This window comes from Cinclus cinclus, chromosome 5 (genome assembly GCF_963662255.1).
Source record: "Cinclus cinclus chromosome 5, bCinCin1.1, whole genome shotgun sequence".
Lineage (NCBI taxonomy): Eukaryota > Metazoa > Chordata > Aves > Passeriformes > Cinclidae > Cinclus > Cinclus cinclus.
The window spans coordinates 72,072,280-72,099,798 of NC_085050.1; the positions used below are offsets into that span (position 1 = coordinate 72,072,280).

Here is a 27,519-nt window from a genome sequence, read left to right on the forward strand (position 1 = left end):
CCCTCCTTTACAGGACTTGTTCTAAATTATGTTTCATCAACATCCCTCCCCCAAACACCACCATTCCACACATCCCTAAGGTACAGGGGTTAGATGAATTCATAGCTGGAGAATCTGCTAGGTTTATCGAGGGCTCCCACATGACTTTTAAAGTATGCAGGCACAGATCAAGATTTCAGATTTCACTCATGTGCGAGAACTGAACTTTTACTCTGCAACTAAGTTTCAGTACTTGATTCAGTCCTAAACCGCAGGTATCTGGTAGAAAAATACAATCCTCAACGTTTAAAGAAACACTTATCCAAAGTAAATAACTTGTATGTGTCTTTTCATAATGCAATTCCTATTAGTTCACAGATCTAACACTTAGATGAGACAAGGTCCTTTTATCAAATAATAAATGAAAAACGAGTGCCAGGACACAGCATGGAAGATGTGACAAAGGTGTCCTCTGGAGCTTAAAAATATAAGAACTGAAGTTTCTCAATAAAATGTTTCCCTATGTTTTATTTTCCTAAACTTCTGATTAGATACATCTGTGTTTGTGCAGGTACATGTGTGAGGTGCTATATGATTAAACAAGAACATGAAGTAATAACAACAGAGACACACTGTCTTCATTAAGAGACTTCTGGAATTATGCCGGAATTCCTTCTCCAAACCTGACTCAGCCTCATCTTTGCAGGTCATTAATAAATTATGACTGATCCTAACTGTAACCTTACACTATGTTATATTTATTGCATCTTCCTCGGTTCGTATCAAGTGGGATTTGCTGTCAGCATGCAACAAAATCAAAATCATTTTCCCATTTCTTTACAAGAGATTTTGGACTTCTCTTCTTGTAACCCTTTCCACGACTGAGCAGTGACATCTTTTTTAGTAATCTATGGATTTTTACAGCTCTGAGCTCCTAAATGTTATCTAGAGCTGATGGGGTTTCTAGACCTCTAAACTTGCACTAAAAAAAAAATAAATTATTAAGCATGACTTTACAGCAGTGTTTCAAGAAAAATGCACTAAGCAAGACATAATCTGAATCTAATTTCTCAAATTATGCACTAATTCTAATGTTCTCCCTTCCTACCTGCTATGACACTTGTAGATGGGAAGTGTAAGAAGGAAAAACCTTCTCCTCTCAGGGTGTCCAAATAGATCAGCATTTTCTGGGTTAAAGCTGCAGTACTACCCTGCTATAATATTTAGCACACACTGTTCACAAACTCTGATGTCAAAGTACAGGATACAAGAGTGTGGAGCACCGGAATGACTGAGCCCATAAGGAAAGACTCCTCTACATTTTAGAAAAAGAGGATCCGTTTGAACTGGAAGTGACTTGAGCAAGAAGATGATGGATGTGATTCACAGCCATCCTGTGAGCATCGTTTGGCTTGGCTCCAGGCCCTGGCTGGTGCAGTCCAAATGTAGAGATGCTGCAAGGATTGAGCCTCAGGAGGTGTCAAAAGTGTGGAGATGTAAGGCCAGATGGGAAAGGAGAGGTGAAAAGTGAAACAGAGAAACAGGGCAGGATATAAACAACAATGCACAAACTTCAGTAAAGTTTGGGTTTGCAGCTCAGACCCAAGTCTAGAAACAAGTTTTACTCTGAATTGTTGTTTTCCATCAGTGTGGACACAGCTTTTGTTCCCTAGCTCAGGGTTGCCTTACACACACTTCCACACGCTTATAAGATACACTCAAAGCCCTGTAGCAAAAATGCAACAGAAAGGGAAGCGGGGGGGAGCTAAAATTCCCCAAACAAAACAGGAAAGGAAAGAGATGCATGGAGAGCCTGAGGGAAGAGCAGAAAGACAGCACTCTGAGTAAAGAAGTTCCACATTTGAATGTATGTGCAACTCACAGTTGTGGTGGTGGTGATCTCCTCCGTTACAACCTTCAGCGTATCGACCACGGAGATGTATCCCAGGCGCCTGGCGATGGCTAAGGCTGTGTTACCATTCTGAAGGGAAGAGAGAGGGGGAGAGCGCGCTGAGAGAGAGGGAGGATTGTGATGCGAACCAATGAGATCACTCTCCACGCTGCATGAGCCAGCATTTCCATCCAAAACAAGGCACAGCCTAGGAAAATCACGGCTTTTTTACCGTTACATCTGACTCGGTCTTTGTAACTTCTTTAAGACTATAGCCCCAGTTGCCATGGTAACACAACACACTGACATCTGCCAGCGATTCCAAATACTACAGCGCTGTATGGTTTAACCCTTCAGGGATCACATTTCGCTACACACCATGTCTTGACTGCATTAGTTTGGGGTTTATTTTGCAGAAATACTCTTCTAAAAAGTAAAAACTAATTTAACTTCTTACAGTTTCACTCCTACTTGAAACAGTTACACCTTTACCAGGTACAATTCCTTATCTGGGGAAGACAAAATTACAGCTGCGTTGTCCACATATACTCCCATTCCTTCACACAACAAAAACGTACTTCCATTAAGAGTTCATTAAAAGCTCATGATTTAACAAATACAAACCACAAAAGGCTTGGGGGTGAGGAATATAGCTCCATTTAAATACATTTATTTGCAGTTTGAAGGTTCATAACATATAGAGACATGTCATTCATCAAATGGACACTAAAATAATTTAGCAAGAAGTGAGGTTATTTATTCCTAACTCATTTCCTGGAACACTGGCAGTCCACAGTCCCTGTATCACTGAGCTTAGGGAGGGGAGGAAGGGATGTGTTACATGGTGCTTTGTGAAGGATTCTATACAGAATTGCTCCCTGCTAATTTGCACTGAACCAAGGGACAACATGCTAGCCTCCTGAGGAATCATGGCCTGTCGCTGTACCGCTCTTTGCATGGAAATGCTTTCTCTTGTGACCCCTCTGCACCATGTGCAGGGTTTATCAGCCTGAGGGCTCGCTCCTCTTTAGCAACCACCTTAGTTATCTATAATTTAAATTCTTCTCTATTAGTCTACCTCAGACACCCTGAAGCAACACAGAGTTTGTGGATTAGAAGCAGAACAGATTGGCATCTTCACAGCACAAATAATTTGACTCTTACTGTCACTTGCACATTAGCTGCTCATACACCACTCCCACATCTCCCTGCCAGATGTCTCAGGTTAAAATGCTCTCTTATCTCAAGCCAGAGGTTGCTCTGTGAGGACAAGGACAGATTGAGTATCTGAGGAAGCAGCCAACTGGGCAGCAAAGACACATCTCTAAGGCTGCTTGGATTTGGGTTAGATATGGGCAGGACAGCCCCAGTCTGAGGACTGAAACCAAGTCAAGAAACCCTCAAGCTGAACACCCCAAACAGCACCTACAGCCCCAGAAGCTGGCTATAGTGATCTCCCACTTGATAATGCAGTGCACAAACTGGTATTTTGGAGAACTTTCACACAAGATTATTCCATATGATTGTTCCAGGACCAAACACAGCGCCAATGCTGATTTAAGCACGTACACTACAGGCATACAGAAAACTGATCCGCTCTGGGGAATGACAGGAGTTTTGGACACTCTGGCAGTGTTCTAATGATTACCCAATTAGGGGTGACTAATAACAACATCAACGTGAAATAGGACAGTCACATTCCTGGCTGGCTGACTACGGAGAAGGACCTGTGCCAGGACCTACTGACAGTATTTGAGGAGCGATTAACTTCACCGAGTTCACTCAGGTGAATGCAGCAAGAACCTGAGACCAATCCAGTGGACTGAAGGACAGAAATTTAGGTCTAAAATAAACAACGAAAAAAAACCAACAGGTTCTGAGCTGCCCTTGATTTTCATGGAAAACTCCTTCTGGAGATCTCAATTTTCAGAGAGAAATGTTGAGGCGCAGTGAAACTGAACGTGCCTGGCACAGACAGCTGTGGCCAGCCTGATCCTGCAGCTCAGGAATCTCTTTCTCTGCCTCAAGTTTAGCTTAGTGCACAGTTAGGTCAGATGTGAACTACCTTAAGAGGATAAGAAAAGCAGAGGAAATTACATTTCCACATATGACAACCAGCTGCATGAGAAATACTTTCACCAAAACAACGGCTTGCTCTCGAGCCCTAAGGAAGGAGAGAAAAGAATTGTCCAGGGAAACAAGTTCCCAGTGGCACATCAGACTTACGGTGGTGATGGCGTTGGGCTTGGCCCCGTGCTGCAGCAGAACATTGATGATGTGAGTGTGGCCTTGCTGAGCAGCCTGGTGAAGGGGGGTGTACCCATTCTGTTATCCACAGTGGTGACAGCAAAGGCAAACAAAGAACAAGAACCCATCATTAGGGCAGACATTTCACTTTGCTTCCTTCTGCTCCTCTGAAGACATTTCAAACAAACATTAAGACACCAACGGACCCCAAAATAATAAACCTTCAGTAATAATGATTCTTCTTCCCCCCAGATCAATGAAAATATAACAGAAGGCAGTACTCCTATTCAAAAATAATTTCTTCCACAATAAAAACAATCTATGAAAAGGCATTTCTCCCCCATTTTCTAAATCAGAAGAAGGAACAACGAGAAACAACAAAGTTAAAGGGGCATGATGAGGGCATAGAATAGCTGGGACAGAGAACATTACTCTTCCTCTCACATCCTAGTTCTCAACAGAGGGTCCAAGATTTGCCTTTAAAAATATCTGAGTCAATTTAAAAAACACCTCATTTTTAGCAACAGTAATTAAAGCCTATTTGCTTTTTAAAAGGCTAACAACTTATACCTATTACAAACGTCAATCAATTTTAGTTTCACTTTGCCTCCAACAGGCTGGACCTAGTTACAGTTAGGAACTTGTACACAGTGTCTACCTTAATAAACATGCTTAGTAAGCATGCTTAAACATGCTACCTTAATAAACATATTCATCCTCTCCAGTGGTTTGTTCTCGCGTCACATAATACAGAAACATAACCAAAGTGTGCTTAAGCTGGCTGATCTGAGATGGTATTGTGTAAGTCCAGTCAGGCAACTGATTTACAAAATTATTCAGAATTGGCTTTGAAAGCAGGCAGAGAAGCTGGAAGAAAACCCTGGGTTGATCTCACTGTACACTTAGGTAAAGCCTGGGGCAGGCTCTGAAAACGCGCTCTGAAAGTTATCTCTGCTGCAAATAAAGAGACGCCAGTAATGCTTTGCACTGCTAATTAGACAGCCATACTTCAGGACTGCTGCAGATCTAAGAGCTACTGTTCACTGTAGGTTCTAGTGGAAAGTGGATTCGCTACCTTTACTTGAATACTGCAGTCCTTCAAAAATAGAATTCATGCGTTCCTTCCACAAAGCATTGTGCAGGCTTTCTCTAGTGAAAGCCCAAGACGCAATGCCGGTTACTCAATCTTGAACGTGCCTATCCTGAATCCAGGATTTATTCTTTAAACTAACTCCACAACACCAGTTGACAGATTGCCAGTATTTTTAGTGGTCCCTAGGTGTGAGATTTTGGAGAACTGCTTCCTTATACAAACTTGCTGACTATAATGAAACTGTTTTAAATAAGTAAAATACCTGGGCGAATGGAATCATAATTTGTCCCAGTGGCCCTTTAAACACAAAGAGACACCTAATCCTAAAGACACAACTCTTGTCTTTTCCCTTGAGTTAGCCTCCAAATACCTCAGCTGAATATCTTGGCAGCTATAGTTTGGATCCTGCTAGTGTCCGCTTTATTAACTCTCGTCAGCTGTTTTTCTAGTAGTGTTGCCTGTCCTTTTGGAATCCCTGAGTTTAGCCCATTGATTTTGGGTGATCCCATGAGGGAAGGGCCAGAATCTTTTATTTATTTACTTGGCTGCTTCTTACCACATTGAGCTGTGACCACAGTGACAAAATAAGGCTACTTCAAGAAATGAATCATTCCATAGGTCTCAGCTGGGGACAGGGGAGCTGACCAGAGGGACCAGCAGACTACAAGCCAGTGATTTTGATGGGATTTTTAAAATACTATCTGTGGGCTGCTTCCTGTTGGTCCCAAGACATCCAGCTTGAAGCCAGAAGCCAGCAATTGCCTGAAGTCAGCTTTAACTAGGTTGGAGCCCTACAGCTCCTGAGTTAGCCTTCTCTTTCTGAAAATGGTCATGTGATGGTTTCTGGGATACAACACACTGTTGCTGCCATCAGAACCTCTCTTTGTGTTCTCAGAAGACACACAGCTCTTGCTACAAAATGCACCCTGTTCAGCTGGTGTGCCCACCAGTTTATCCCTGGAGAAACTGTTGAAGTCAGTGGGCTTTGTTTAGACTTTGGCTATAGGTAGTGAGGCTCATTTCAGGGTATCTGGTCAGATCTCAGCATAGCCAGATTCCCCTGAGAAAACCCCAAACTCTCCTTGAGTAAACCACATCGCCTTAGCACAGCTGCTTCCTCTCCCAGAGTCATCTCACCCACACACTGAACAGCAGTAACTCTTCCCACTCCCAGCATATTGGAGAGAACCTGGCATCACCTTCAAAGTGTCTTTGTTATATGCTAGTTTGACAGCACAGTGTATTACAGTGGTGTAAGCCATGTGGAAATGAGATCAGGGACGATCTTTCATTTGCTAGTTTGCAAGTAATAAGAAAAAGAAAAAACAATTAAATTGACTGTCTGTCATTTTCTCATACACATAGAGTTATCTGGCTTTTCTTTCCCAAACACCACACCATGAGATGAAACAGAAAGAGAGTACTCCATTACAGCTACCAAATGCTGACACCTTCCATGCAATGGTTAGAATTCCCAAGAGAAAAAGCACGTATGTCAAGTAGGAATGCTGGATTACCGTGTTCAGAATAACGAGCAAAAGCAAAGCAATGGAAAATTCTTTACCTTTGTTTTAGCATTGACATTTGCTCCGTGCTTGAGGAGAAAATTCACCATTTTGATGTTTCCATAGTGACAGGCCACAATTAAAGGTGTATAACCAAGCTACAGGAGGAGAACAAAGAAGTAAAACTGCAAGCTCAGTGGAACATTCCTTGGATGAGGGTAGCACCCTTTGGCGTGCTGAAGGCAGCAGCCACTCCGAGATTTACCTTGGTCTGAGCATCCTGGTTTGCACCATGTTTGGTGAGGATCTCAGCTACATTCACTTTATCCTCTTGAGCTGCAAGGTGTAAGGATGTCAGTCCAGCCTGGAGATGGAACGTAACAAGTAAGTAAACAAGCAGATAGAAGTAAGAACAAAACCCTACTTTACATAAGGAAAAAATCCAGACTTTCCCACTTCCTCACCTTTAAAACATGATCAGATCCCAATTATAGCTTCGGAGCATGGGTGGTGTTTTTAAACCAAGTAGAGTCAATGTCATTCCTGTTGCAGCTGACGAACAGCTCCAAAACAAATACATCACCATACCCACAGAGGAAAACTTTCAGGCATGAACGCTCAAGATTTTCTACAATAAAATAATTTGGCAAGCTGAGAAGCCCATTAATAAAATGTGCTTCCCACTCCTCAGACAGAAAGGGGAACCTTGACAACTGCAGGCACAAGCCAGATGAAGACATTTACTCCAGAAATAGATCCTATTGAAATTCCAAGGGAAGGATGCAGCCTTTAACTGACAGCTCACTGTGATCATGCGCAGTGCTTTTCTGTGAACAAGGCACTGAACAAATTTTGTGTAAGAAATGAAAATCACCTTGTTTCTATTAGCAGAATATGTTAACTCCATTCAAGGAGATACCTGAGCCTTCTACTCTAACTTGCATGAGCAAAAGCTGCAGGCTTTTCACCCGCATATAAGGTTTGCACATACCCCTGGATAAATCCAGTGACCCATGAAGACTTACGGTAACGGTTTGGGAACTTTTAGATGACCTTGTTTTTTTGTAAAAAAACTGTCACCCAAAATCATTAAAAAAAGTTTGGAAAGGTCTTCCATACAATTTTTCTTAGTCTACTGCAGTAATACAGTTGTTCTCTTATTTGCCAGAGAAAGCAAATTTCTTCACTTGTCACTGAAGAACAAAGACATGTAGAAAAGAGCCCTTGCTGGTGAGAGCACTGAATTATTTCAGACTGGAGCTCTCAAGTTTCTGGCACAGGTTGTTCAACCCACCCACAGACACAAAGGTTGCATCTTACTGGATACTCCCACCCATAATACTTTTCAATTTACTATCCTGAGTTACCTTTGTTGACACGTGGATGTTGGATCCTTTCTCCAACAGCAAAGTCACCATGTCAGTGTGACCTTCCTGGGAGGCCAAATGAAGTGGGGTGACTCCCTGCTTGGTCAAAATGTTGGTCTCGGCCCCATAGTTCAGCAGAGTTGTAGCTATCTGCATCTGGTTTTTCTTGGCAGCAATATGCAGAGGGGTATATCCATTCTGACACCAGCCAGGAATAAAAAAGGAAAGTTAAGTTACCACAACAGTCACATAAGCCTAAGAAGTCGGGCACCATGAAACAGTATTATTTGATGTTACACCCACTATTAGAGATGAGAGTTCATTAAATTTTCAAGGCCAGACAAATCCCACCTGGGTCTGCTCTTTCGTTGCTGTGTCCGTCTGTTATTTTCGCCGCCTAAACCAGAACAAAGCCAGCCCTCACCAGGGTGGGCAGGACTGTTCCACAGCTACCTTCAAATTATTCTGAGTTCAGCACCTACATTTTTTACAACCTGTGTTGCAAATAACCCCTTTTGACTGGTGGTTTATATTACCCATAATGAGTGATGGGTGCACACTCTTCATTGCTTTATGCTTTTCCAGAGCATGTGGGTAGAGATGTGTTTGCATAAGGAATTTTGACACACGTGTCAGACACAGGCTGGAAGCAGCAATGGGGTGGAATGTTTTTATGACCAAATGAATCATTTAAGCAGAGAAGAATGGCATTTTCTGGCAATAAGAAAACTTCCTAATCGTTTTATAACACATCGTGAGGGAAAAATCCTGGGTGCCAGCACACAGGTCCTGTGGGTGGTACTTGGCTGGGTTGGCCTGTGGTTTTGTTGTTGGGTCTTTTTAAGTGGGAAGTTTCCCAAACTATCCTGCTTTCCATGCGCTGCCATGGAAACCACATTCCCAGCAGAGTCCCTGAGCATTTCCAGAAAGCAGGTCTATCAGCAGCCTTGCACAGGGCAGGACACTCTCTGGTATTGCACCCATCTGGTCACCATTTTCCCTTTTTAGCAGCTTTTGCTTTACACAGCAATAGCACACCACCACTCCTAACCCTGGAATGATTGGTTTGCATGGTCACAATACACATTTTTAAAGTCATTGCTAATATTACACAATAGTGAGGTGACTTCCAGCTGCAACCGAAGCTCAGATGGGACTGGGTCCCCTCAGGGCTCCACAGTGTCTCCCTCAGAGCTCCCCTCACCTGCACATGACACCACAATACCGCTCCTAATTCCGGAATACAATTTCTAGTGTCATTGCTAACATCGCATAGCAGTGAAGTGACTTCCAGCTGTGACTAAAACTCTGGTGCGACCCAGTCCCCTCATTGTCAGGGCTCCCCCCAGGGCTCCCCTCACCGACGCAGCGACACCACGACGCCGCTCCTAAACCCGAAATTAATTCCCCTTGCCCTGACTCCCCGTATTCCTGGTCAGAACACGCATTTCTTAGGCCGTTGCTGGCGCCGCACAGCCACGAACAGACTCGCGGCCGTGCCGGGCCCGGCTGCCCTCAGGCCGCCCTGACGGCGGGCGGGCTCACCTTGGCGGTGGCGTGAGGCGAGGCGCCCTTCTCCAGCAGCAACAGCGCCACCTTCTGGTTGTCGTAGTGCGCCGCCACGTGCAGCGGGGTGAGGCCGTTCTGAAAGGGCGGGTCCGGCGTTAGCGCGTGACGGGACGGGACACCGGGAAACGGGACACAGGGGGGAAAGGGACACGGGGGGGGAACGGGACACGGGGGGGGAAAGGGACACCGGGGAACGGGACACGGGGGGGAACGGGACACGAGGGGGAACGGGACACCGGGGAACGGAACACGGGGGGGGAACGGGACACGGGGGGGGAACGGGACACGGGGGGGGAAAGGGACACCGGGGGGGGAAAGGGACACCGGGGAACGGGACACGGGGGGGAACGGGACACGGGGGGGGAACGGGACACGGGGGGCGGAACGGGACACCGGGGGGGGGGAACGGGACACCGGGGGGGGAAAGGGACACGGGGGGGGGAAAGGGACACGGGGGGGGGAACGGGACACGGGGGGGGAACGGGACACGGGGGGGGAAATGGACACGGGGGGGGGAACGGGACACGGGGGGGAACGGGACACGGGGGGGGAACGGGACACGGGGGGGGAACGGGACACCGGGGGGGAAAGGGACACCGGGGGGGGAACGGGACACGGGGGGGGAACGGGACACGGGGGGGGAACGGGACACCGGGGGGGAAAGGGACACCGGGGGGGGAACGGGACACCGGGGGGGGAACGGGACACCGGGACGGAGGGGTCTCGGGTGAGGTGTCGTGGAAGGGTCCAGGGGGCTGCAAGGGACAGAGGGGACGGCGGGGGAGGCACTGCGGATGGACAGCAAGGCCATGGCAGGCTGCTGGCTGTTAGTGCGGAGAAGCAGCGCACCAGGCGAACCAGGGTGGCAGCCGCAGGCTCTCATCACGCCGCACCAGGGGAAACCTGGTCTTTGCCCCTGTGTTTATCCGCTGGGAATTCAGGCAGCCTGGCGGAACAGGCGCTTCCTGAGCCACAGACACACAGCCGCCCTCAGAGCAGCCACGCACCCTCCTGCCACGGACCCAAAATCAACATGCTGGGTAGCAGCGCTCAGCCACCGCCCAGGGGAGACACGACCCCAACAAAGCCACAGCCAGCGTGCAGAAGCAGCTGCAGCCTTCTTGGAGTGCGTATATCACACGGTCCTTCCTTAAGGAAGAATCCAACACACTTCTTTTTCTTCTCCAGCAGTACCTTGCCAGCAGAATCAGGAGAGGCACGACGCTGCAGCAGGAGCTTTGCCACTTCCAGGCTCCCATATTTGGCCGCCACATGCAACGGTGTGAATCCCTTCTGAAAAATTCCAGGAGATAAAACACCGATGTTTGTGTCATGCTGACATCTCTTGTTTATGAACTCTCTGTTAAGCACTTACTCCTCAACCTCAGAACCAATGCCAGAAAGAGCAGCCTCTCTTGAAAGCACTTTGAGAAGCATGAAATACAACAATGTACTTTCCCTTTCATTATCCTTCCCTATTTATGTGCTCTCAGGCTGGCAGATACTTTATCTGATACAGACTGTACTAGCAACACACACTGCGTGGGGGCAATAAAGGCACTTCTTCAAATTTACACCCCAAACCAGCTGCACCTTTTTTTGTTCCATGATGACAGCCTTACAAGTATTTCCTGTACCAATCGTTGCCAGCAACAATGAAACACCAATTAAATTCATTGGAAAAAAACCTCCCAACTCCAATTCCCTTCCTCCACTAGGGTCTGGTGAAAAATCATGTGTACTTGGATTTGTGTAGTCATACAGTCACAAACTTCTACTGAAGCTAAAAAGAGCCCTTTTCTTTGCCTGTTTTAATTTTAAAAAAACTGGTAAGGAAAGCTCATGGATGTATGACAGTAGGTGGCAACCTGCACCGCTGCCTGACAGTAATTTTGAGAAGCTGCAATGACCTATTTGCCTGGCACATAAATGATGTTTAATGTTTATTATCATTATCATTTACTTCCACTAATCCCACCTCAGAGTTTATATTAGGTAATCTCAAACATTTTCAGTTCACAAATCACAGGTCTATGAAGACATTATCTAGTGGGTTCCATCTTCTCCTTTCCATAATTATATAATGTTCCTGCAATACTAATTGCCATCAAGCAATATGGGAAATTAGGAAAGCATTTAGTGTATTTTTAGCCATTCTAATGTAATTTAACAGCTGGATAAAAGGAGAACAGAAAGCCCTTCCAGTAATCCATGGATCATAATTTGAAAATGGCTGGTTTAGTCTTTTAAACCCTAGAAGACATGCCATTGCTCATAAACATGTTTTAAGCTCCAGCTGTAAAACCAAAGGTACTTTTATAAACAGCGAAAATTACATGATTCTCACTTATCAAGTGCTTTAAATTTGGAAAAGGTATCTTGACATATAATTCTCTTCACAGCTATCTACTTTCTAACATATTCATCTCTCTGCTAGGAACTTATTGGTACCATTTTTGGCTAAAAAACCCACTAGTGATTCTGGAGAGCATTTATTTTATAATCCCAGACAAAACGGCCTGTTGTGTCACATGACACCTCCTTTTAGAACCACTGAAAATAGATCCAGCATTCGATGTGACTGGGTAGATGCTGACTTCTATGCTTTAGGAACATTTCTTTCAGCTAGCACAGGGCAGAATTATTTTGCTATTTAAGTAAATAAGGTATGGAAGAATAAAAGGTAGCCCGCTCATAAGAAATGTGTCATTGCCATCCCCTTTTCTTTTTTGAAAATTCTGCCCAAAAAAGCTGCACCTGTAAGACAAAGGAAAAGGGAGAAACAGGGACATTTTAAACCAGTTGGGACTGTGTATTTATCAAGATCTGCATTTGGCTTCAGTGGAAACCAAACCCAATTCTAGATGACAGCAAAGTAAGTTGAAATTTGATTAACTTTTGATACATTACTCCAGTCCACTGGCTCATAGCCAACTAAATAAGAGCGCAACAAAAGGCCCAAACTACTTGAATTTCTCAGCATGAAAAGTACACTGGCCATGGAACAGACCTGCCCCTGTGCCACGGGCACAGGGATGTAAAGTGTTTTGCCTTACCTTGGTGGACATGGAGTGTGAGGCGCCTGCCTCGAGGAGCACGGAGGCGACGTCGAGCTGCCCCTCACGGGCAGAGATGTGCAGGGGGGTGTAGCCATTGGTGGTGGCAGCGTCAGGGTGGGCCATGTGCTGAAGCAGCAGCTGCACAATCTCTGTCTTGCCCAGGCGAGAGGCGATGTGCAGTGGGGTCTGTTCTTCCTACAACTCAAATCGAGTGGGTCATTAGCGCTACGGAGCCACCCTGAGCACAGCGTCCTCCTTGGCCCCACAGACCTTCCTATGCCTTTGTCTTGCAGAGTCATAGCAAGTGATTACATAAATAAAGGAGTAATGGAGGAGAGGAAGGTGGCGAGTGATTCCTTCAGCCACGGTTTTAAAAGGAAATAAAAACATTGCAAGCAGAACACCTACCCTGGCTCGGGCATCAACCAGGGCCCCGTTCCTCAGGAGGCAGCGAACCACTTCCACCTGCCCAGCACGTGCTGCCATGTGCAATGCAGTTTCTCCACGCTGCAGGAAAGCAAAAGCATTTCAGTGTCCTAAACTTCCAGGAAGAAAGATCTTTGCCAGTGTCAGTCCCACCCATGACAACTGGTGCTGAGACCCATCCTTCTGCCAGCTGAGGCTCTGGCTTCAGCCCCAGGGCGGGGTGTGAGTACCTGTCACTGGATTGGGAATGCCTTGGTTTGCCAGCTGGGCAATCCCAGACAAACATAGCCTCAACCACTGAGAGACAAAACGAAAATCCTATCTTAGGAAAATTCTGTCAGATAGACTTGCCCTGGTCGCATACATCCCTCAGCATTCTACGTAACACAGCATCAGCTCGCGTGCCGCACGGGACATGAGAGCACGCTGAACCCGTCTCTCTCTAGGGACTGCACGGCACAGGAGCCTCAAGATGGAAGGGGATATGTTTCCAGATGGTCCCTTCCTGCACACTGTGTGGAGCTGGCAGCACTAAGATGCCTTGCAATGGCTGAGCACAATTCAGCCAGCGCACGAAATGTGTAAAATCTGTACTCAGCAGTGTGGGTCTGTCTCCAGGCTGTGGCATCAGTCTTGTTTCAATACTTTTGTAGCTCACAGAATTTGAAAAATATGGAATTTTGGAAAGCTGACTGAAGTGATAAGGCATTTCAGATCAGGAATATTCAAAGCATTTACTTTTTGCACAGGTTTACAAAGAAACACTGAAAATGAGGATTCCTTGAGGACAGCATTCCTAGTTTAATTTGGCTCTGTTCTTTGAGGGCAGTGTCCCAAGGTGGACTGAAACTGTCCCTGTGCAACTCACCAGCATCTGGTACATCAGGTCCTGGGACAGCTCCACAACCTGGAGCTCTATTAATCTGTTTTATCATGAGAACACAGCTGGGCCCAGAATTTCTTTGTGCTCATCGTTCATATTCTCCACCAGAGCTGGAGAATATTCTATTGTCAGACTTTTCTCCCCTCAACTACCAGTTAAACTGCAACTGCCAAAATGAACATTCTCGTCAAGACTTTTACATCAGACTCAGGAATCATGCCCTATTGTCCTCATCTAGATGTAGGGAAAGAAGCAACCTTATCTTGCCTGCTAACAGGGACTTGTAATTATAGCAAACCCTCTTCACCATGAGTTGACTTATCCTGCCATTTTAAAATTAACACTGTATTACCAGCTGTGATTAGTAGATATGCAACAACAAAATCCCACAGCCCTAGCTACGGGTCTTAATAATTCCATCCATATACCAAGTTTATTATCTGAGGAATGAGCTGTTTAATATGTGGAAAAAAACCTCTAAAGATCAAATTTCTGCAATGACCCTTTTGTGCTTGAATTAACAAAGCAGTTTAGGTTTTGGAAACAGTTATTCAACAGGGAACCTCAGCTTACCAAGTGAAAGCCAAGACACCTGTGTAGCAGAAATTTTAAAGCGTTAAACTTCACACACAAATGCCTAGTAACACAATATTTTTAACTGCTTCTCCAAGAATTTTGTGTTGTTTTTTTATTATCAATAAAGTTCTTATATAAAGATTGCTTCCATAACAAAGTATGAAAAGTCTGTTTTAATCATTCACATAAATCGTTCTGCATGCTAACAATTTCACTGGGTTCTACGTAAGATTTTTCTAGCTGAGAAAAACAAATTGGTCCAATAAACCAGGATTACTAAATTTTTGCTGGTTTTGCTGTTGGGAACACTTACCTGTAACCTTATGCACTGAAAAAAATTGCTTTCCAAGTACAGGTGGTCCCAAATTGAATATTTATTTGTACTGACAAATTCAAACAGTAAGTATCTTATGAAATACATCTCAGAAAATTATATGCTGTTTTTTGGTTTGTTGTTATTTTTTTGTTTTGTTTTGGATTCTTGTTGGTGGTGGTGGTTTGGTTTTATTTGTTTGGTTTTTTGGGTTTTTTTGGTTTTTTTTTTTGGTAACTAGGCTGTTGGTACACAAACACTGATTTCTATGGTAAGTCAGGTTCTGCATTTTGTGTTATGTCCCAAAGGTCACATTTTCCAGATTTAATCACCAGTTCCTGGAATTTCCTGTCTAAGAGGAACATCTTGAGTTTCCCAGTTTTGCTTTTTAATTGTTGGGTTTTAAGCATTTTATTCTCTTTCACTGACAGGAATGACACGATTTCATGGCAGCCAGCAAAGTCATGCAGGCAGAAATTAGAGCCATTTGGACTTGAATTTCATCCTTCAGAACAGAAACACAGACTTTGTGGGATTTGGCTTACAATCCATTTTGGATATTTTCGGCGAGCTTTGTCTGTTTCTAAGGAAAACTTTACCTACTCGAGCATTGTTGTAGAATACATGAAACCAGAGATGGCTTATGACACACCCAGCCATCGCTCTCCCCTCTTCACTAAAAATGCACAATAACTTGCCCTAAAATGCAACGAAGTATCATTAAAATGTGACCTCGGGTTGAGCTACAGGGTAACCAGAGACTCTGTGTGGGTCTCGAGCAGATGGGTCTAGTGAAAGCCATACTCACAATGTTAGTGACATCGGGAGAGGCTCCGTTCTGCAGCAGAAGGAGGACTATGTTCAAGTGGCCCATAAATGCAGCCACGTGTATTGGTGTGAGGCCCGACTGCGAAACAAAGCAAGAGCAGTTTTACTCCTCTGCATGGCTGGAGAGATGGGCTTCTTCATTTAAATGAAACATAAAAGAGAGGGACAGAAAGAAGGAAGCAAAAGAGGAGAGAGAGAAGGAATGTTTCTGCAGTACATGAAACGTTTTGCTACCTCTGTTATAGCCTGGATTGAAGCCCCATATTTCACCAGGAGTTCCATGACTTTGATGCGATTTTTCTTGCAGGCAATGTGCAGTGGAGTAAAACCATTCTGTGCAAAAGACAGTGATGTTAGTTAGAAAAACATGCAGCTACACTTCCCACACAGCTCCATGCTGGCACACTGGGAGCACAAGGGTTAGACTACCACGAGCAACAGGTCATGAATTACAAACATCTCCCACTATCTGAGGCGCAGGGAAGCAGTGCTGCTGCTGCTGCTGCTGCTGCTTTCTTCCCAGCCAGGAGAGAGAAATGGAACTTCTACCTCCACACTTCACACACAGATGTACCTGTCCTGACTGCTGACTGTATGTGAGTGTGCATGTGCTTCTTGAGGCTGCGTATGTGCCTGTGAGGAACACTCCCAGTGCTTCCCAAGACTGCCTAACACACGGGGAATCTGAGAAATTACGGTGAGCACTTTAGAATCAGAGCCTTTATGAAGCCTTTCCTGTATCTGTCTAGGAGAATCATGGAATCACAGAAGGTATGGGTTGGAAAAGCCCATCTCGTTCCACCTCCTACCACATGCAGGAACACCTTCCACTATCCCAGTTTACTCCAAGCCTCATCCAACCTAGCCTTGGACATTTCCACGGATGTGGCAGCCACAGCTTCTCTGGACAGCTGGTGTCAGGGCCTCCCCACCCTCACAGGGAACATTTTCTCCCTAGTATCTAACCTAAATCTACTCTCTTTGATTTTGAAGCCACTTAAAACTGAGAAAAAGAGAAGAACGGAGTACTTCTTCCAGATTCCACTTTAATCTGTCTTTTTACTTGAAATCTAAGGATCTGTATTTATTTTTATACTGATACATCAACCTAAGGTGTAACATCCATGTTTGTGTGTGTACATTTTGAGGGATACCTTAAATAAAGACAGCTGTGGTGTCACGATAATCTGATCACAGTTAATGCAGGTTTAGTGTGTGTCTGAAGCTGAACAAACACGTTATTCACCGCACGTGAACATTTTAGTGAAAAGCACAGGTAACATTTTTTAGATAATGTTGAAAAATTGCGACATTTTCTAATGAGGAGCATCACTACTGCCAAACAATCAGCCAGCACTAAACAGAACCTAGCAGGGAAATCTTAGTTTATGGGAAGAGATCATCATGTGACAATTATTCTACAGGCTGCTTCTGTTAAAGGAAATGTTAATTACTAGTTCATTTGAAGGTGCTTTAAAGCATATACACGTTGAAAAAGCTGAGAACTCACATAGTGCTTGTATCCCCAAAGCATTTTGCAAACATTACCAATTATTTTTTTAAATGTAGCTGAAAATGAATTCTTTGCAATATTTATTCCATCGCTGAGCTCCGCTGAATATTATTACTATTTCTCCAATTTCTAAAGAATCAAAACCATTTGATATTTTACCTCCTACACAACATCTCTCAATATAATTCATAGGGAGTTCTACTGTTTCAGACATTTCCGTATTTTTCACTGAATTTCACTGCCTCAGTTGATTTAATTTTGCTACTTCTATTTAAGTGAGGAACAGTTTGATGGGGGAGAGGAGAAAGCAGAAAAAAAAATGTATCACTAACAGAAATTATGAGCTTCATTTAATGTATTAAACACTATCAACAAGCCAAAGGCGACAAGTCCCTGATGGGAGAGAGAGAAAATGAGGGGGGGAGAGGGGGGGAGAGAAAACCAGTTTGGTGGGAAGAGAGCAGAGAGGCAGCAGCCAGAGGGTGTTCTCCCTTGGTTTCAGATGTTTCACAGGGAGGAAGGGAGGAGTGGAGGGAGGGAGTGGAACAGAAGATGTATTTCTGGTCATGGAAGGAAAGAAAGAAGATGTAGGGAGCATGTGTGGGTAGCTGAGGAAAGCGTAGCTAGAGATAACCAGAAGACTAGCAAGAAAAACAAGCAAGGATGGAAACAGTGTCAAAAAAGATCAACCAAGCGAGCATGGCACTGAGAAAAGCAAAGGAAGATAAGTGTAAGAGGAGGAACCAAAGGGGCTGCGGGATTTGTGGGTACGGAAAGGCCAAGAAAAATGAGAGGGCAGAAGAAAATGGGTGTCAGTTCCAAGGAAGTAAAGGACATGGAGAGCCTACACAGAAAAGCAGTGGGTCCTGCTGTGGGCAGGAAGCTGGGGAAGGCACTCGGGTGCCCTGCAGTGGGGGTTCTGTGGAGCCCCCAGTGCAGCTGGCAATCACAGAACTGCAGCACCATCTTGAGCACTCACAGGCTCTTTGTCTCCCTGACACAGTGCAATATATTGGTACGTGGACTTCCAGCCAGCCAACAGTTCCCAGTAAAGAAAATTGTAACCTTGTCTGGCTTTGGGATACATTAAAGACTCTCAACATGTTTCCAGAGTCAAATGTGATGGCTTTTCTCCTTGTTATGGACAATGGCTTGGACAGTGAGTAACAGCAATCATACCTGGAGCCCTGTAAGCATAAGAACTGCTTTTTGAAAGAAAATTGACACCTAATGGAAAAAAATGTCATAATTTGATAAACGCAGAAGCATTCACTTTTTAGTATGTTTTCCCTATGCCAACTACCTTACTAATTCAGAAAGCCCAGAAATTATTTGTGCTTCTATCACCCGGTATGGAAAACTGAACCATTAATTCAGTAAAACACCAATGCATACATAACATCAGCCAGAACCAGCTGTGATTTTAGGGACTCTGCAGAGCTTCCAGACCTGACTCTACAGCCACTTCCCACGGGGTGTGTTTCATGACCAGGCCTAAGGGTACAAGGCACAGCACTGGTAACCAGCAGGTGTGACACCCCTGTGGCTACTGCACCTACTTAAGGCTGTGGGGTTTGCTGACAGCTCTCACTTAGCTTTCCAGGAAAGAGCTACCAGCCACGTTACATGACCCAGGTGGGACAGGTTTACCAGGGCACGGGCATTGGGGTTGGCCCTCTTGTCCAGCAGGAGTTTGGTGACACGGTAGTGGCCGCAGTGAGCGGCCACGTGCAGGGCAGTCAGGTAGTCCAGAGTCACGTCGTCCACAGGAGCTTTGTGCTGCAGCAGGTGCTTGACACATTCCACGTGGTCCCCCTGGGCTGCCATGTGGAGTGGGGAGAGTCCATTCTGTGACAGAAGAGAAGAGAACAGCAGCTTCTGGTAAACCCCACTTAGACTGTGGTACATAAGAGAAGGACATTTGTTGTTGTGAGGTGCTGCCCAGTGGGCTCTGCTATTATACAAGTATCTTTCTCTCATTAGTTTCACCAAAGAGACAGAATTTTTAGAAAATGCATTAGTTTTAGATGTATATTTTCCAGGTATGAGAAAGAACACACTGAAATAATTTTACAAGTGTGAAATAATCTGTAAAAACTATTAGGGGAAATGGCCCTCATTATCTTATATGAAGGACCAGAAAATACGTACCAGGAATCACCTCTCAGGAGTGACTGACCCAGCTTTCCCATCCCAGTGCACTACCAGTCTCAGGAAGCAACACAGGGGAAGTGCTGGCAGTAGCACTCCACATTATGTGTTTAGTCTGATACTAGAGAGAGGGGCAAACAAGGGTAAGCTTTTCATACATTTGGAAAGGATTATGTAAGAAAACCTTATTTGGGATCATTCTACCCATTAATACTTCTCCTTTGGGAGGACAGTTACATTCCTGTCTTCCTCCTTGTCCTCTCAGTGGCACTGAAAGCTCTCTGGAAGGTTACAGAGGTGTTCCATACCCTACCAGGACACACACACACACACCTTGGTCCGTGCGAGCAGCGGGGCACCTCTCTCCAGGAGCAGCTCCACAACCTGGTCATGGCCACTTCGTGCCGCACAGTGCAGTGGGGTCAGTCCATCCTTCAAGTATAAGGAGAGAAAACAAATGAGCACATCCCCAGCTGTTTGTCCTGGCACTCTGGGGAACAACCTGCCAGGAATGCAGCCCCACACGCGTGAAAAAGCTCCTTTTTTGAGTCCTAAATGAAGCTGGCTCCACAGACTGAAGTTACAACCCTGCTCTTCCTTGCATGACTAAAGGACACTCTAAGGTTACTGTCTGAGAGAGGAAAACTGTTGTGTGCTGAAATCTTTTCTCAAAGCATAATGACAGGGTGCACTGCCTTCTCCCCTCCCTCCCCTCTGCATGGCTTTGAGACTGCACTGCGTCTCCCTGGGTAATGCCTGCTGGGTTGAGGATGCTCCACAAATCAATCCACGTCCTTTGGCTTGCTTTTGATTCAGGGATGAAACAAGCAATGTTCATACTAGAAAATCTGCCCTAGAATTTTCCTGTGCTTTTAAATGGGCATCAAGATAAAAAGAATTTAAAACAAGAGAAAAAGATAGAAATGAGCAGAAGCAAGAGATTTCACTTCTGAGATTGAGGGGTGAGCACAGAGCTAACAACCCTTTTCTGAAACTGCTGTCAGACTACCAACTCCACAATAGTTTTTTCCATAGCAGAACATCATTCTGTACAAAAAGACTTGCTCAGGTTACTATTAATGCTCACAGCAGTGGTAGCAAAAGATGTCCTGATGAACTATTTGGATGGATGAGAGAATGAATTCTAGGTAGCTTTTGTATAGTTTGGACTTAATGCAGAAAAAGGTATGAGGCTGGCAATACGGTTGTGAAAGGATATTAGTGCAGAATGACAGAAAAAAGGTAACACATAAGATATGAAAAGCCAAGTTTTCATCTCATTAGCCCTCAGTATTGTTCAAGCATGCACTCAGAGAGGTCATCCACACTCACTCACAGGGGTGGCTTTACAAAGGTGAAACAGGAATAGTTTTTAATCACAAGAAAAGCCTTCTCCCTTTGAGACATGCTGCTCATCTTGTGTGACATCGATGCTGTTATTCTAAGGAGCCCACAGAAGAATCTGGTAATAGCTTGATTAAAAGGAGAATACACTAGTGTGAATTACTCAGAGGCTAAAAAAGCAGCAAAACTGCAAAACCACAGCGCAAAGGATGAGCTGGTGACCCTGCTTCATACAAAGATGGACCACTTACCTTGCTGGAGTTTGGAGGAAACCTGCATCACTATGTTGATAAATTTAAAGTAGCTCTAGACTACACAGTTCCATTGCAACTGCAAGCTAATTTTGGCAAACACTGCCCTGTAACACACTACAAAAGGCAGTTCCAAGAAGCAGAGCTTCTCTCATGCCCGGTTTGCAAAGGTCAGAGCAGCACCACAAAGCTCCACAGCTGCGAGGAGCTGAAGTCTGCAGGAGAAATTTTTCTCCCTTACTTATCTAGTTTTTCCAGGGGCTTTTGAGACACACTGGCTGGGTTAGGTGTGCCTTGGGGCTCACTGTCTCAGAGGCATCCCTAAATTACACAGAAGATAAGCACTGAAATTCCACAGATGGAAAATCAAACCTGAAAAATAGAACTTGCAGCCTTCAGCACTGGCAGATGGGGTCAAGTGTGAAGAATTAGGTTCTTCACTACTTTACTAGTTTTTTATGCACTGAAACTTGAGGGTGCCCTAAACCAAGTCTTTTTATGACAAACTGAGGTATATTATCATCTCATTGCCAGAGGGATTCCTACAGATAACTCCCACTGGCTTTACAAAGGTAAAACTACATTCCAATTGCATTTCCAGGGAAGATATTTATTTGGTGTTTCTTTCCAGTTTCTGGCCTCTTGTGCTCTACATTTTTAATCAATGTGGGAGGTTCACTTTCCCTATTTGCATGGTGGCTTTGATGTTACTCTATTTAATAAAACAGGAAAAAAAATAAACATGAAAATTGTGTGAATCCTTGAACAAAAGCAGGACAAATCCCGAGAGGGAGAAAAAATAAAAAAATATAAGTTAAGAAGCACATCAACTCCACAAGCAAGTCTGGCTAAAACAACAACAAGAAAACCCTTAAATAATTTAAAAACATGGTTCCTTCTTTGTTCTTATCTACATTTCCCTTTAAAAGCAGAGATAGAATACTGCAATCTATCCTATTCTACCCTGACATAGCTATTTTGAGGACTTCTCACAGAACCCTCTTCTCTTTCCACTTTCTGCTCTGAGAAAAACAGCATGCATATTTAAAAATTATTGTATATTTGATACTTCAAATTCTTTTGTTTATATCTTTTATTCAAAGATGAGGGAAACTGCAAAGAGAGAGCTGTTGTAGTAGAAGAATTAGACCAGAAAACTATGCAGACACGAGCTGACATGAAAGAGACACACTGTTGTGTCAACGTCATCCTTTTTTGCATCATTATCTATTTGCCATGAGCCTCAGTGCTCTCAAATCGACTTCAGGACTGGCCTAAGTACTTTGTCAATCATTCCTTTGCTAATTAAAGAACACACAGTGACCAATACATCAGGCATATCATTTGACAGGACATCTGACTCTGGCTCAGAGGCACACAGACTTTGAAGCACAGATAATGGGTGTCCCATAAACACAAAGGCTGCCACGCCAGGAGACAAGAAGCTCAGCAATTTTGTGTTTAAAGAAGTTCAGCATCTCCTGGAATGGAGAGTTCAATGTCTCTTTCTGAACCTGATGTTCTGCTGTTCCCACATGTGGTACTCTCCTACCTCACACTCTGTGCTGTAACTGATAACTGGATCACCCTTAGAAACGACAATGCAATGCCCTCTATGTGTGTGGAAGCCAGGAAATTCCATCAGCCCTGATTCTCTCTTAAATGGCTCTCAAAAATAAGGAAAATTTGTACTTTATTTCCTTGAAAATTAATCACTGGTCAATTTTTGACCTGCCAAATTAATTCTGAATTCTATGCATGATGCCTAACTGTAGGTCTTCGAAAGATTTATTATTTGGTCATTTCACAAATGCTTTCTTTCAGCTCAGCAGACACACTGAGACAAAAAGAAGCTGTGCTTATGAGGGATTTCTAATGGGAAATGATGTGGGCAGCACATTCACAAGACAGTTGCTCACATTCAGGGCTCATTCAACCAAAAACTGATCATAGACGTGAACATCAAAGGCAAAATTGTCAACGAATTATTCTAAACGGAATTTGCAAGTCCTCATTTTCATAAGGGTGAAGTAAAATTTTAGTATTTCATATGTCAAACATGTGAAATTGTCTAAATTTTCTTAACAAATAAAGGGCTTTTAATTTGTTCATTTTTCATTATGACTAAACCTCATCTCTTTAAAAATGAACGAGGCGAGTCTCCCTCTTGCTCCAAGCTCTTGGCATAATTAAACATGCTGTAAAGTATTCCTCCAGGTCTACCATTCACAGCACAAATTTGAAAAATACTGCAAAAAATATACCATGCGCTTGCTTGAGTATTAAGATAGTAACATAAATAACTCCAGATGCTAGTGATTTTCTACATAAAATTCCCCTTAGATTTTCTACATAAAATTCCCCTTAGACAATTCATACAACAATCCCTTCCCACTCCCTTGTAAACATTATATGAAGCCACTGAATTTTTTATAAGAAATATCTGCATTGTGATTAGATATTTATAATCTGACATGGCTTTAGGAACAGCAAAAGCTGTCAATGAATTATTAGTGCCCTTTCCATGTAGGAAGATGAGGAGAAAATGTCACAGCAGCATTACTGCAGGAACAAACACTGCGCAGAGCACCATGGCGAGGCAGGGCTAGGATCCTGCTACGGTTCCTGCTCCCATGTGGGAATAGCAGGGCCAAGCCTGTTTTTTCTGGATGCAGACATACAAAAGGAGATATTATTACTAATAAATCTCAGTAGGCTTCCAGAACAAGTGTTAAGGGGTGTCTGAAGAACAATCCTCACCAAAAAACAAACAAACAAACAAAAAAAAAAAAAAAAAAAAAGCAAACCCAAACCAACCAAATCTGAGCTGCACCGCCCGGTTTCCTTCCTTTCGTTTTCCCGTTGGTACCGTTCATCTCCATGAGTGACCTGGCACTTCTCCCAGCTCCAGCTGAGCCTCCTCCTCTCTGTGGCCCCTCTCCAACCCAAATGGTGCACCAGACCTTCTCCCACCATTCCCACACCTATCCCCCCTCCAGCTGCCACTCTCCTGCCACACAGCACGCTTCCTTTCCCTTCCAAGAGTAGATGCTCTCTTTCATTCCATGGATTTGGTTCAATTGCAAATATTCAGGATGAAAGCTTGCAAGAGGAGACTTAAGAAAAGTCCCAGAGCAAAAAAATCTAATTTCAGTGTTGACAAGATTGAATAGGAAGAAGACAAATTGTGTGACAGCTTCAGTGGCTCAGACAGGCGACGGTGTTCTTCCCCCTCTGAAGGGTGTTTGCTTACTCCCACAAAAATGGAAATTCCAGCAAAGTGATAAAAGCCTGTGAATAAAACTGTATTTTAAAAGCAAAAAAGCATTCAGAACCAAAAAAAGCCTCATATTCTTGTTCTTTTTTTCCCCCATACAATTTAGAGAGAGAAATGATAAAAACGGAGATAATACAAAAAATGCATTCAGAAAGAATATTTCTAAAACCTTGCAATAGCCATCAACATTTTCATATTCCAAAGGTGCATGCTGTTATGATTCCATTATATGAGGACTTTTTTTTAATAGAAATACATGCGTTTTGGCCATGCTAAAATTGCTTGTAAACGCTGACAATAATTCTCCCTGTAAGAATCCTTAGTGTTTTCCAGGAAGGCTGCAAATGCTTTCCTTCTCTCAAAGTGAGAACTGGTAATTGCCACGCTACCCTTGGTCACCTGACAGTGAATTAATCATAAATTAAACTTTCCACCATCCTTCAGAGAACAAATTTCTGCACAATTGTTTCACCCCCTAACTCTTAGTAAATCATCAGAATCTGCATGGGTCAGAATTTTAGCCAAATATCAAAATTTTAAATAAAATTATGTCACTGAAATTCTTATTAATGTAAGAGAATATATAAAGACTATAGGGTTGAGTAAAATTTTAAATATGAAATATTTTGGTATGGGAAATTTTACCCATTCATTATTCAGTCCAGGGAAGGCTTATATGCGAGTGGTAGTTGCAAAACATATACCAGATAATATATAATAATATATGTCAAAAAATATTTTAATATTTTGTTATCATCTAATAATTATCTAGTGCTAAAGATGATATTTTTTTTCTTATATAATATTATAATACTATCTTTAACAGATAGTACTAAGAAGAGTATCCTATTACTGTATTTGAGAATGGAGTTTCCATTTCTGCTTTGGATACAATATAAGAGAAATTTAATTTCGTACTATAAGAATTTAGGACTTGGTTGAGAAAGAAATGGTAGAACTTGCTGAAAAGATAACTAAACTACTATTTTAAAATATGCAATTGTGCCAAGAGATTTACCAGCATTTCCTCACTTCTATGGCTTTGTGAGAACTGCCATAAAACTTCAGCAAACACATTCTCAGATGTATAGGAAATAAAAATACTAATTCCTGCAGAAAGCAGAGCTTTCCTTTGACACACTGCATTAACTATGGAGCAGCAGGACACATGCATCTTTTACTCCCTTTGAGGAATAGACATTCAAATTTCTATTTTTAAACAACACAGGCGCTCCTAAAGAATCATTCCAATGGAACATTTTCAAACATAGAAAGCTTTCACAGATGAACTTTGCAAAACTGAAGTACTGAACCTCATCTGCAATCCGCTAAAATAAGTTTTTTGCACCTTAATTTATGCAGCATCAGATGTCGGATATAACAAAGCAAACTAAAAATAACCGGGACGAAAGCAGCGAGGACTGTTTTAACTGAAGAGCTTATTTTGATGTAGTGCGGAGCACAAGAACTTGGCAGTGAAACATCCTAGTATTTTAATTGGGCTGTTCTGCAGCGGCTGTGAGCTGCTGGAAGAAGGCAGGTGTCCCTGGGGAGCCAAGGGAAGGCAGCAGGGAAGGCGAGGTGTGTTAGTACCGCGGCGGGGCAGGACAGAGCACATCCCTGCCTCCTCCGCACCGTACGGACTCGCAGCCAGAGCCAGGCACACGAGGCGAGAGGACGGAGCGCAGGGAGAAGAGAGCACACCGAGATAACATAAACAGCTGACACAAAGACAAGGACAGCAAAACCAGAACTCTGGAATCTTCCCCACCGTGAGGCGCACGCTGCCGACCACCACCGCGAGCCCTGGAAGGTGAAAGGAAGCTGGGGTGCCTGTGCAAGCTGGGATGCGTGTGCCTTGGGATACCTGGATGGGTTTTCAGGGATATCTTTGTAGTGGCATTTTGAGCCCAAGTAGCAGCTGGCACAGGGCAGGGAGCAGAGACAATGAGAAGACTAAAACTGGTCCCTCCCACCTACGTGTGGCAAATCCTGCTCTCTCAGATTCATTCACAGCTGCGTTCAACCTTTGCTGGTGAGCACGGATGGGAAAACGTTTTGACCTCTTAAAATCCAAAACATCCCTTACAATCTAATGTGTCAACTTGTCTAGAACAATATCTAACTGCTGAACAGGAAATAGGTGAATTCAATACGGCCATTCCAAAGGTCAGAGGAACTATTTCTGTGCGACATACTTAGGGGCATGTGGAATATCCTGACTGAAGTATATTATTAGCATTTCATTTCTCTTTTCCATGAACTTTTAGGTGTTTACTGTGGAAAATGTGAGCAGGGTGATTCGCTGCACACCTGCTTGAGAGGCAGCTTTTTCCATCGGCAGTAGTTTATAAAAAAAATTAAACATAGTGAGATATCGTTTCATAATCAGAAACCAAATCACAATTACATCCAAAGTTCACAATAACCATGACTGTCTTAAGAGCTTATGAAGCAATAAATGGTTGACGTAATTAGTATCTAAGTAACTGCAGAGGTTGAATCAGCCCCAAGGGTAGCTGACTGCAGTATCTTCTACCTTCCTATCAGGTTAAACAAAAATTCTCATGTCCAGCTCTAAACTTTGTGTTCTAAAACAGTCTTGATCACTTGGACATGTAATTTTGCAGACCAGCTGCTTAAAAACCATCAGCTCCTAAGAACGAGCCCTATGCAGCTCAGTCTGAATAAATGACAATGTTTTCCCAGGCGATTCCAAAATCCCATTTGAAATAATTAACCCTGCCCATATAAAATGATGGGAGTTTTTTTTCCCCTGAATGTCTGTGAAATCACCCATAAATAAAGGGCAGAGAGATGATGTGACATTTCAATAGGACAACTGGGAGGAGAAAGCCAGTGAGAGTCACCTAATTAATACCCCCTGCTTTGTCTGGGGAAGAGACACGTGGCTGCTGGCTCTGAGGAGGTTACTTGTCCCTGTATCAGCTCCAATAAAAATGGACTGAGCCCACTAGAGCTTTCACAGAAAGGCTTAGCTGAGTCCAGACCTTCCATTTCCTCTTGCTGTGCGTCAAATGTGTTGTGCATCATCTTGCGTTGTGCAAGGTTGGACCAGCTAACAGGCTTATTCCCTAAAAACCACCAGTTTCATCTGCTTTTTCTTGTATGATGTAGGCAGGTTATACAGGAGACTAAAGGAAATAGTATTTCTGCCTCCTACTATCACTAACACCAGCTGTTCTTTAGTCGGATACCATAGAAAACAGTCTACATAAAACAAACA

General features: G+C 43.7%; 1 protein-coding gene across 1 annotated transcript in view; it reads right to left on the bottom strand.

The window, feature by feature from the left end:
- The window catches only part of ANK2 (ankyrin 2), a 179,390-nt gene that overhangs the window by 57,403 nt on the left and 94,468 nt on the right, over positions 1 to 27,519 (bottom strand). The window contains exons 10-22 of the mRNA XM_062493159.1: positions 19,734 to 19,832; positions 18,900 to 19,097; positions 15,971 to 16,069; positions 15,717 to 15,815; positions 13,119 to 13,217; positions 12,708 to 12,905; positions 10,846 to 10,944; positions 9,628 to 9,726; positions 8,083 to 8,280; positions 6,981 to 7,079; positions 6,775 to 6,873; positions 4,097 to 4,195; positions 1,862 to 1,960 (exon numbers count right to left, since the gene is read on the bottom strand). Coding sequence (XP_062349143.1) covers positions 1,862 to 1,960; positions 4,097 to 4,195; positions 6,775 to 6,873; positions 6,981 to 7,079; positions 8,083 to 8,280; positions 9,628 to 9,726; positions 10,846 to 10,944; positions 12,708 to 12,905; positions 13,119 to 13,217; positions 15,717 to 15,815; positions 15,971 to 16,069; positions 18,900 to 19,097; positions 19,734 to 19,832 — 1,584 coding nt within the window. The remainder of the gene's footprint in view (positions 1 to 1,861; positions 1,961 to 4,096; positions 4,196 to 6,774; positions 6,874 to 6,980; positions 7,080 to 8,082; positions 8,281 to 9,627; positions 9,727 to 10,845; positions 10,945 to 12,707; positions 12,906 to 13,118; positions 13,218 to 15,716; positions 15,816 to 15,970; positions 16,070 to 18,899; positions 19,098 to 19,733; positions 19,833 to 27,519) is intronic.